Source organism: Etheostoma spectabile, unplaced genomic scaffold (assembly GCF_008692095.1).
Source record: "Etheostoma spectabile isolate EspeVRDwgs_2016 unplaced genomic scaffold, UIUC_Espe_1.0 scaffold00018811, whole genome shotgun sequence".
Classification (NCBI taxonomy): Eukaryota; Metazoa; Chordata; class Actinopteri; order Perciformes; family Percidae; genus Etheostoma; species Etheostoma spectabile.
In genome coordinates, this window is record NW_022604486.1 from 3,356 (window position 1) to 15,488 (window position 12,133).

The window sequence follows — 12,133 nt, forward strand, 5'->3', positions numbered from 1 at the left end:
TACAAAGTCAGCCTACCATCACCTTAAGAACATATCAAGGGTTAAAGGACTTATGTGTCAACAGGATTTGGAAAAACTGGTCCATGCTCTCATCTTCAGTAGACTTGACTACTGTAACGGGGTCTTTACAGGTCTCCCTAAAAATCAATCAGACAGCTGCAGCTGATTCAGAACGCTGCTGCTCGGGTCCTCACTAAGACCAAGAGACTGGATCACATCACTCCAGTCCTGACTAAGACCAAGAGACTGGATCACGTCCCTCCAGTTCTGAAGTCTTTACACTGGCTTCCTGTGTCTCAAATAATTGATTTCAAAGTACTTTTGCTAGTTTATAAATCACTAAACGGTTTAGGGCCAAAATACATTTCTGATCTGCTACTACACTATGACCCCCCCAGACCTCTCAGGTCATCTAGGACAGGTCTACTTTCTGTCCCCAGAGTCAGAACTAAACAGGGTGAAGCAGCTTTCAGGTTCTATGCTCCTCATATCTGGAATAAACTCCCAGAAACCTGTAGATCCGCTGCTACTCTCAGTTCTTTTAAATCAAGGCTGAAGACCTTTCTTTAAATGGTTGTTCATATCTTTAATGTTTGATTTGTTATACTGCACTGTAACTTTTATTCTTGTGTTTTATCTATTTTTTAAATTTCATAACTCCTTTTTAAGTGTAAAGCACTTGGAATTGCCCTGTGGCTGAAATGGGCTATAAAAATAAATAAATAAAAAATAAATAAGGCTGCCTTGCCTTGAATAGGTTATCCATATTAGTGCATCGCGGTATCGCATAGCTTTTCAGGTTGTCGTGGCCGAGTGGTTAAGGCGATGGACTAGAAATCCTTTGGGGTCTCCCCTCGCAGGTTCATATTCTGCCAACAATGAAAGCCATCCTTTAATGGTGGTCACACAAAATTACTGGTGCTAATGTTAAGGTCTTTTTATCTAATTCTTCTACATACTCAGCTGTGTTTGAGGAATTTAAGCCCGAGGTTGTACAATACATGAAACCTACCAACTGTCCCTTAGACATTTAGAATGGTGAAGGAGCACCATTGGGGCGAGTCCTCTAATTGCTAAGCCTGTACTTTGTTACTTTTACTTGAGTAAAGAAGTTAAATCAGTACTTCTACTTTTACCAGAGTATTTGATAACACAATTATCTGTACTTCTACTTAAGTATGCGCATTGAGTACTTTTGCCATCACTGACGGTCATTGGTATGCAGGTCACTTGATGTAATACAAGCAAATACATAAGGCCCCCCCAACAGTTTTGTGATACGTGGCGTGCAACTGTCTGTCAATGATCAAGCTTGTCGCTGTGACCAGGAAACCACCAGCAAAATTACTAATACATCATCAGTTCCGGAATTTTCTTGGATGCCAAATATTTGAATTCAAAGTCAGAATCCAGTTGACATGTAAGAACAATACAATGCACGTCCAGCTTCTACACTTCTACACTTCTGCATGAGTCAGCTTCCCCAATTTTCTGAGTAATAACCTGATAAGCATACATGTGCCGCTAAACCTCAAAAAGCCATAAAGCAAACGCTTGTGGCTTAAACATCAAGTTCTCGCTCATAAAACACCAGATAGATGCAGTCTCTGTGGCGCAATAGGTCAGTGCAGTCGGCTGTTGACTGAAAAGATGGTGGTTCAAGTCCACCCAGGGACTATTGTTGCTTAAATAACCTGGAGTGAGCCAACTCTGGGATTTATCCTTCTCCAGAAGACCATAGAGCAGCCCAAAGATAACCCGAGTGGCCTTATGTCTATTAGAAGGTACAGTTCTACAAACCATGTACATATTATCTTTACGGTCATTGTTATGCAGGTCACTTGAGGTAATATAAGCAAATACATAAGGCCCCACCCAACAGGTTTGTGATATGTGGCGTGAAACTGTACGTCAATGATCAAGCTTGTTGCTGTGACCAAGAAACCACCAGCAAAATGACTGATACATCATCAGTTCCCAAATTTCTTGGAGGCCAAATATTTGAATTCAAAGTCAGAATTAAATTGACATGTAAGAACAATACAATGCACGTCCAGCTTCTACATTTACGCATAAGTCAGTACATATTAATCTTTAGCTAGGTTACACCTGTTACCTAGGTTACACCCGGCTGTTGATTTGATATAATGGCGATTGTTAAATTGTTGTTCATTAAGATATTATTTACTAGCATATATGATTCCTATGCATTGTGTATGGTACAGTATTAAATCCTGCTTACAACGAAAGTGGTAGCAAACTAATGACACATCACATTATACCAAATTGCAGATGTGCCTTTACGAACAATATTGTGTTATCTCGTAGGTACTAGAAGCCACCCGTCTCCATCAATGCATCTCTCAGCATTTATTTTCAGTCTGTGTTACAAGATTTGCAGTGAACGTTGTATTGTCCAGCAGAAAGGCAACAGGTGTGTTACTTTTCGACTATAATTTATACCATAGCAGTGCAATCATTTTGCCCAGGTTTGATTTCCAGCCACGCAGTTGCATTTACAGGTTTTGAAGCCATATACAACATTAACATTACATGTTTTACCCAGGTTTCTTCTTTTATTCAGTAATATTTCAATTTCCTTGCAGGAGTCATGCCAAAAGGATTAATAAAGATGAGTCTAAGTCTATCTCAGAAAAAAGTAAAAAAGAATGTAGCTCAGTGGTAGAGCTCATGCTTTACATGTATGATGACCTGGCATCTCCAGCAGGTATTATGGTAGAGTCTTTAAAAGAGCTGCTAAAGATATTACCTCCTGTGGTAATCTGACTGGTAGGGTTATAGAACGTAGTGGTAGACTAAGACCTCCTGTGACACAAACTTAGCAGTATGCTCTCTTTCATACCTCAGGTTATCAGACAGCACAATTTCACATGCCAGTAAGGGTGTACCCTTCAGCTTTTATGGGTGTTAAAGGATGTATGACCACTGTAATTTCGTAACAGCCTTCAGCAGGTGCAGAAATTTAACTTCAGACACTTGCAGCAGGAGCTGCTTTGTTAAACATCAATTTAAAGCTGAAGCAATTCATAACAATTAACAGAGGATGGTTTTGATACATCAACCTCTGGGTTATGGGCCAGCCCTCTTCCGCTGCGTCACTCTGCTCTCCTTAACCTGCCCAGGGGCTGTTAAATCTGTGATTCACGTTTGAGGGAAGGTTTAGGAAGGACCAAGGTTCCAACAGCTATCTTTTATGTGAGCTTCCTGATTGCTCACACGTTGACCATTCACATTGGTGTTTTAAAAAAGGCAGTGATTTTAGCTTTGATTTACTCATCAGCTCTTTTTTTAAGTGATTTTAGACGTGTAACGAGCCATCTTTTATTTCCTGTGGAGGTCCAAGTGGGAATGAGCACAAAGAAGAAGCCAAAAGAGGGAAAGGAGTGCCGGACCTGTTATTGTTTTTAGGGAGCAGATTTACAGCTATGCACTTTGCCGCCATCAACGATGCCATTTGGACCTCCAGAAACTTGCTGGTAAGAAATCACATGCAGATGATACATGATACATGAACATATTTTAAAGAGTGGTTTTATATCTGTGCTGCAAATTTTGACAAACTGTTTTGATCACTTGAGATATTTCCATGTAGTCTTTGGTCTTGGACAGGTACCTTGCAATCTAAAACTGTATATCCTATCGTCTCTGGAACAATAGTTGGCAGTTGGAGGAGTAATGGCTCTTTACAGTGAATATGCAAAAGAAGATGTTCATAAATTCAGCCCAGGTAAATGCTCAGCCCATATTCACACAGACCTAAACCTACTCACTTAATGCTGGTTACAATATTCTAATATCAACAATGCCAGAGAAAAATGACAAAGTGTGATAACATTTTTTAATAAAGTATTAGCAGTTTTAATAAGTATTGGCTATTTCCTTGCAAAGGTTTTTTTTTCCAATACCATTACCAAGCATACCTTTATTTATGAAGCCGGTGTTTGTCACAATGTGGAGAGCTGATGTTTGCAGGTAGTGTGGCCGAGTGGTCTAAGGCGCTGGATTAAGGCTCCAGTCTCTCTGGAGGCGTGGGTTCAAATCCCACCACTGTCATTTGCAAATGTTACATAGCTGGAAGCCAACCAGTGTGATGTCACAGCTGTGTCATTTGGGCAGAACTTGGTGAAGTAACTAGAATCATCCATCAATCACCTTGCTGAGATTATTCCTTGTTAACCTGAGGTTCAATGATTGGTGAAACCTTCCTTTCCAGCACTTTGGAGTAGAAAATTAACAGATAATTGTGATATTCTCCATATTGATCAAACTAATCATGAGTATCACTTTGACCATAATCGTGCAGCCCAAAGAGATCTAATGTTTTATAAAACCAGGTTGGGCAAGTAACCTTTCTGCTGACTTCTTGTAAAAAAAAAAAGCAAGTAACATCACTCAAAGAAAGCTACTGCGATGACTGGGATTCCGCGTTCCAGGTCAACTGCTTGGAAGGCAGCTATGCTCACCACTATACCACCATCGCTGGTCAATACAAAGTTCACTTCAAATCTTGTAATACATCTGGGCATTGAGACTGGAAGTGCACTCTATCACTGAGCTACAGGCCCTGATGAGTCAGAAAATCCCTCCAGGGTGGTCCTGTGTCATTACATCAACAAGAATGGGAAGTGTGTTCATGTACATTGTTGCCCTTCGATAGCTCAGTTGGTAGAGCGGAGGACTGTAGAAGCGTAAATTTGAAATCCTTAGGTCGCTTTTCAAGAGTTTCCCTTCACAGATCCATAAAGTTTTTCTGATTCTGATGTAGAGATGGACAGACGACCCAAAAGCATAATACTTCTTGCCGAGACATAACAAGAAAAAAAGAAGAGGTGGGGGAGACAGAATTAAATCCTGACAGAATAGAGCACTACAGACAAAAGATGTTAAATAGTGCCAAGTGTGAACAGAAGAATTGCAAAAAAACTAGCTTCTCTTTTCTCCTGTTTTGTACTCAACCCAAAGTTTTACAAAACAAAATATAACTTTCACCGAATCCCTGAGTTAAATCACAGTCAACATTTGTCTCAAAAACCATCTCAATGTCCAATTTAAATAATTTATCCAACAGAATTGAAACTTTAACTTACCCCTGCTGTTTGAAAATGCTTCCTTGTCGTTTGGATTTCCGAGTGGAATCAGCGAGCCCTCCTTGGTGGGAAAATGCAAAGACATAACAAATTCCGTTGTCTCCTACAAGGAGAAGACACTGAGGAAAGATACAGAAGTCATATACTCTGAGAGGCATTGGAGATCTTATTATGAATAATTAATATGAAAATCATTGGTTAAATGTAGTTTATCATTACAAGTTACAGTTTGAAAAACGGAAAATAAGTGTTATTGAGATAGAGGCAGATGAAGTGTTTATGACCCATCAGTGATGACAAAAGGATACATCCGCTGTCGGGGGTCTGATTTAAAGGAAATGCTACTTTTAAAAAGAGTTGGGGTTTAGCGTTAAACTATTGAAGAAGAATTTGACAGATTTAATCAAGTTCAGGTCTCACTCTTTCAAATATTGCACCTGCATCTGTCAAGTCCTGACCATTCCTTGACCAGGAATCGAACCCGGGCCGCGGCGGTGAGAGCACCCAATCCTAGCCACTAGACCATCAGGCAGTCGCATCTATCAAATTTATCTTTGTAGATGTGAGTTTCCTTTCTCTTACTGGAATAACTCATGTTTTAGGCGAGGAATGGCGTCTGGCTAGAGCTTCAGAAGGCAGGACATGACAGATTACACATCTGTCACATAGTCAGTTTGTAGTCTTAAATACCAAGTCTCTTGCTGTTCCTTGACTAGTTGGCCCCCCCTGCTTTGCATCGCTCCAGATAAGTAGAAAGCAATCTGTTATGCACCTTTGCATTGCACTAAAATGTCACAATTTGGACCTGAATCCAAAATAACATTACTCGACACTCACATACATTGGTTTTCAGGTAAAAAATGTTGGTTAGGGGTTTAGTTACTGTTTGAAAAAAAGAAAAGAATTGTTATTGAGATAGAGGCAGATGAAGTGTTTATGACACATCAACAGAGATGACAAAAGTACTCAAGTAGAAGTATAGATAATTGTGTTAAAAAATATTCTGGTAAAAATAGAAGTACTGATTTAACTTAACAAAGCACAGGCTTAGCAATTTACTTAAAGTATAAAAGTAAAAGTAGCCTTATGAATGACAAAGCTACCTGGACCAGACAGATGTTACTAGAGAGACGCTGAGGAACTACAGTGGACATGGAGAAAAGACTTGCAGAAATAATAACTAACTCCAGTGAAATCATTTAAATTTAGTGAGCTGAACTGATTCTGGTTTCCAACCTGGTCCCAGGTTTGTCAGTTAAAACTCAGACGGAGACATCTTCTCTCTGTTGATGCTTTATTACAATCAAGCATCAGAATAAACATTGGGGGGGGGGCAGCTCTGCTATGGCTGTGTGTGGTAATAAAAGAAATAAATAACATTGTAAAGGCTACCATACACAATGCAGGAATCATAAATGCTATTAAATAATAACAATAAACCACTATTAATTACATTATCTTAATGAGCACGTTCAACAATCGCCATTATATCAAATCAACAGCCAGGTGTAACCTGGGTAACAGGTGTAACAAGTGTAACCTAGGTAACATGTGTAACTTAGGTAACAGGTGAAGAACACCAACAAGCTAACTTTTAAATGTACCAGAACTACAGACCAATACAAGAAAAGGCTTAAATGAACGGACAACATCACTTATATGACTTATAGTTCTCAAAGATGCACACGATCTCAGCTGATTATCCTTTAGACAGCTAGTCTCTTTTTCTTTTCTCTCACTTTTGTCTCTGTGTGGCGTGCGCGCTTGCTTGCGGTGTGAGGCGCGTGTCCGCGCTATTCTCTGACATGCAATCACAATCACACCTGATAGACAACATTTAGAAAAAATACTCTGGTAAAAGTGGAAGTACTGATTAAAGTTCTTTACTCAAGTAGAAGTAACAAAGTACAAGCTTGGAAATTTACTTAAAGTATAAAAGTAAAAGTAGCCTTGCGAAAGCTACCTGGAGCACACAAATGTTACTGGAGAGACGCTGAGGAACTTCAGTGGACATGGAGGACACAGTCTATATGGCAATGGCTACATTTTAAATGGATGTCTGCCAATAGGCCTAAAACATAACATATATGATTATTATGACGGAGACTGGGACTCCAGGTTAATAAGATTCTGACTCATTAGCAAGATACAAATTCAGTTGTGATTCTGTGAGAATTCACAGATCCAGTTTCTATTTTTAATCTTCCCCTTAATATTTAAATGAGTCTACGTGTATGTGTGTGTGCTCAAATATGGCTTCAGGGAAGAATATAAAAAGGATTAAAATATGAATGATTAAACTGACATTATGAAGAAGTTCCCCAGCACGATGCCTCTCGTTAACGCCGCATTTCTGGTAGACAGCACATGGGAACAAACCGTCTTAGCACGGGAGGAGGTTGATGGGGCAGGAAGTGGTCCAAGCGGGGAGATTTAAGTTTAATTTGTTTATTTATCCCCAGTGGGGAAATTACAATTTACACTCTGTGTACACACTTTGTTAGTATCACTACACACAGCTAGTTTCATTTGCAATGAGAGTTATGGAAAGTTCCCCATGTTGATCTCTAGGTATGGTGAAAGGTAGAAGAACAAGAGAACTTTATCAGGATGCATAGTATCCTGATCCTTGAAATAACTGGCCTTTAAAAATAAATATCTGCCTCTATGGGAATTTAACATAGGGGGGTGTATACTAACGCCCGCAAAATGATTTAACCCTCATGTTGTCCTCTATTGTCTCAATGTTCTTTTTAATTCCCCAAAATAACATGATTGATTCCACCCAACGCTCTTTGCCAAGTACAAATCTCTACTTTCATTAATTTTGGAGCGTCTTATTCAATTTTATAGCATCTGAAAACAAATGGAAGTGTTTTTGAAATAGTATTGAGTAAAAGTTGACATATTCCAGTCTGTGATTATCATCAACATCCATTCCTTTAATTTTAGTCTTAATATTTCCTAATTTCTGCTTTTTTAACTCAAAGATTAGGTATAATTTAGGTATATAAACAATCGCTGCAAAGTCCAAGCCCACTGTCACCCCCCCCCCCCAATGTGAGCAGAGTGAAGATCTGAGTCGCGCATGCGTCACTTAGCTACAAGTAGTCAACAAGATGCTAACGAGAGACTTCTGTAATGTCAACACAGTAAAAATGGACCTACTTAATGAAGTTTGTTCACTGCAGGCTACAAGTTAGCATCAAACACAACAAAGGCTGTCCGTTGAATGTTGTTTTGAGCTAACGTTAGCAACCAAACTGTCATAGATAGCTACAACGTCTTTGAAATGACTGCTAGCTTAGCTACAAGCTAGCATCAAACACAACAAAGGCTGTACGTTGAATGGTGTTTTGAGCTAACGTTAGCAACCAAACTGTCATAGATAGCTACAATGTCTTTGAAATGACTGCTAGCTTAGCTACAAGATAGCATCAAACACAACAAAGGCTGTACGTTGAATGGTGTTTTGAGCTAACGTTAGCAACCAACTGTCATAGATAGCTACAACGTCTTTGAAATGACTGCTAGCTTAGCTACAAGATAACTTAGCTACAAGCTAGCAATCAACACAACAAAGGCTGTCAGTTGAATGGTGTTTTGAGCTAACATTAGCAATCAATCAATCATAAACCGTATAAATCTGAGCATCTGTCCTCGACTCACATCGGTAAGTGACCCCCACTGTGGTTGTCTGTTTCTGCTGTCTAATAAAGAGCAATATGGATCAACTGAATGTTGGGTTATGATACAGCCTAGAAATCAAACGCACCCTAACGTTGGGTGACCTGGTGATCTGGTTTCCGGGACGTCTGGTTTTGGGGACCTGTCCCCGGAAATGTCCCCGGTTTTCAGTGTGACTGACAGACCCGACATTGAAATGAAAGAAAGAAAACACTGACCAAACGGAGCTCCAGACAGCAGAGCCAGCGCTGCTCAGAGAGGTTTCAGAAAGCCGTATTTTACGATGCTAAAATCACTGATTATTTACATGGAGTCTGGTGGGTTTAGCGAACTCAATTTTGCAGAATTTTATTTTTTAAAGGATCTTAATCTTAAGAAAGGTCGACCTCATTATGTAATGTTTTTAGACATTTAGAATATTAATCTGAGTCTGTCAGCAGCAAAACAAGCACTTTTATCAATGGAAATACAAGCTGGACAATTATCCTATTAACTTACATTGTAGCTTGTTTCTCTACTGCAGACTGCAGAGATCTCATTTAATACTGAATCAATGTCAAAGGAAAATATTTCCTCAATAGTTTATATTGTCTCCAATACTTGATGAGCTGTTGCAGAAACAAGCCTGGAGCAATAAAGCAAAAACTGTCAGATAAATGTAGTTCAGTAAACATTACAACATCCCCCTCTGAGGTGTACGGAGTACAAGTAGGAAGTAGCAGCTCATTTTTTATTTTGCTTGTAATTAGAGTTATACTGTAATATTGCAGATTACACTGTTATGAAAACAATTTATTTTCATGTCCTGTTCATAATACTGATCATGTTTAAAGAGGGTTCCACACGATGCAAATAATGGTATGCTTCATTTAACTGGACTTTTATTTTGAAGGAATTGTTATTATATTATTATAACTTATATTATTTTGGAAAAGATTAAGATTTATATAAGGGTTAGAATGTGTGACATCACACATTCTTTGATGACACTGCTGTAGGTTTGGTGTGATGTCACAAGCGTGTGACATCACACATCCTTTGATGACGTTCTCTGGCTTTGAACACAGAGCCTGTATCTTACTGAGAGACACACCACCTTTCACTTGAACCCTGTCCTCCATTAAGAGACACATCTTTGTAGGAACAGAGCTCAAAACTCAAAACACTTCTCCAAACTGCAATACTACAAGTACTACTACAAAATACTCCAGTACTGCAAGAAATATTGTTAAAATATCTTCAGAAATAAGTTTTGTGGCTATCATGGCGACCAACGCACAGCTCGAGAGCCTGAGAAGGACCCTTCTGGAGGTCCGAAACCAAAAGGAGGAGCTGGTCTCAGTGAATGCTGGGCTGGTGGAGGAGAAGGGGAAAATCCTCAAGGCTCTAGAGTCAGAAAGATCCATGAGGAAAAACCTGAAGAAGGAGATCATCCAGAGCGAGGCCAAGTGGAAAATAAAAGTGTCGGCTCTGGAAAATCAGGTGAGGCGCGAGAGGGCTGCAAAGAAGGAGATCTCCGAGATAGAGGAGGAGCTGGAAAGGATGAGCAGAGAGACGGAGGCCGAGTGGGACCGCAAGGAGGCTCAAATGAAGGAAGAGATAAAGATCCTCCAACAGCAAAACACCGAGCTCAGCCTCAGTCTGACGGAGCTGCAGAAGAAGAAGAGAGAGACGGAGGACGAGTGCCTGGTGGAGGAGAAGGGGAAAATCCTCAAGGCTCTACAGTCAGAAAGATCCATGAGGAAAGACCTGAAGAAGGACCAGAAGCTCAAGGATGAAGAGATCCGCCTTCTCAAGGAAAGGTTGACCCAAGACAACAACCTCAAGGAGTCAGTCACACGCCACTGTAGCTCAGAGGTCAACGGGTTCAATGGATCCATTAAAGAGGAGGACGAGAGCAGGAGACAGGCCTGGCAGGACGAGGTCAACGGCCTCAAATTGAAAATTAAGGATCTGACGATGAAAACTGAGGATCTGACGAAAAGAAATGAGGATCTGACAATGAAAAATAAGGATTTGTCAATGAAAAATGAGTATCTGATGATGAAAAATAAAGACTTGATTGAGTTAGACCGACGGGAAAAAAGCACCATTGTGATAATGCAGCAGGAAGTCGTCGAGCTCAAAATTGCACAAGAGGTCTTTGACAAGGAGTTAAGCCGGGTCGTTGTGGAAAAGAACGACCTGATCAACAAGATATTAACCCTTGAAACTGAGACGTTGGAGTGTCTGGCCAAGCTAGAAAAGAAAGAGAGCGAGATCATCCAGAGCGAGGCCAAGTGGCAAAGAAAACTGTCGGCTCTGGAAGATCAGGTGAGGCACGAGAGGGCTGCAAAGGAAGAGATCTCCGAGAGAGAGGAGGAGCTGGACAGGAAGAGAAGAGAGATGGAGGACAAGTGGGACAGCAAGGTGGTTCAAAAAGAGGAAGAGATGAAGATCCTCCAACAGCAAAACACCGAGCTCCGGGTTCTTCAACTCAGCCTCCAGGAGCTCGCCCAGAAAACCGACAAGGAGAAGGCCAAGCTGAGAAGAAAGGAAAAGAAGGCAGAGGAGGAGGAGTTAAAAAGACAGAGGAAAGAAAAGGAGGAGATGGAGAAGAGAGACAAGAAGAAGAGGAAGGAGGAAGCAGAGAGAGAGAAGAAAGTGAAAATGGAAAATGAGAAGAGAAGGAAGGAGGAAATGAAACAATTGAAAAAAGAAGAAAAGGAGAAGGAGAAGAGAGACAAGAAAGAGAGGAGGGAGGAATTGAATTCCCCGCCTATTACCCTCAACCGCTAGACTTTACTCTAAAGTCTGGGATAAAGTCTTGTGTGAACTGGACATTATCTATCTATCAATATCCATCCATCCCTCCATCCATCCATCCCTCCTCTTCTGAGGAGACGTGGCAGTACTCCGGGTGATCCGGTTTCCTGCCATGCTCCAAAGACCTGCAGGTTCAGCTGTAGAAGTGTAGGGTAACTCCGGGTGATCCGGTGGTCCTGACAGATACATGATTGAAATAAAACAAAAACAAAATTGAAAAGAAATTCCTCATCTGTTTATTTGTCTTTTATAAAATAAAAATTGTGTTTTGCAGAGTTGGAAATCACAAAAAAAAAAGTTTCCTCCATCGCAGAGCCAAAGGTTAACCCTCTGAGACCTGAGGCCATTTTTACAGTTTATTGTCCGTCTGGATTTATTTTATAAAAAAGCTTGTAAAACATCGACCCTGTTGTCTACAGTCAAGATATGAACATCATTTTTTTAGGACAAACTGGGTTATTAGAATATGTGGGTTGCAGTGAGGTCACTTGCATGTTAAAAATTGTTGTAGGGCCTTAAAAACAAATAAATAA

The 12,133-nt window shown here is 40.2% G+C and overlaps 1 protein-coding gene and 1 non-coding gene across 2 annotated transcripts; both read left to right on the top strand.

Annotated features, from left to right (window-relative positions):
- Positions 1-3,992: 3,992 nt before the first annotated feature.
- Positions 3,993-4,074, top strand: trnal-aag (transfer RNA leucine (anticodon AAG)). Its single transcript has one exon. It is a non-coding gene; the product is annotated as a tRNA-Leu (tRNA).
- A 5,796-nt stretch (positions 4,075-9,870) lies between these two features.
- On the top strand, positions 9,871-11,801 carry LOC116682568 (trichohyalin-like). The gene has a single exon (XM_032509733.1). It carries the CDS (start codon positions 10,059-10,061, stop codon positions 11,571-11,573), a length of 1,515 nt encoding a protein of 504 aa, XP_032365624.1. The 5' UTR covers positions 9,871-10,058; the 3' UTR covers positions 11,574-11,801.
- Positions 11,802-12,133: the final 332 nt, after the last annotated feature.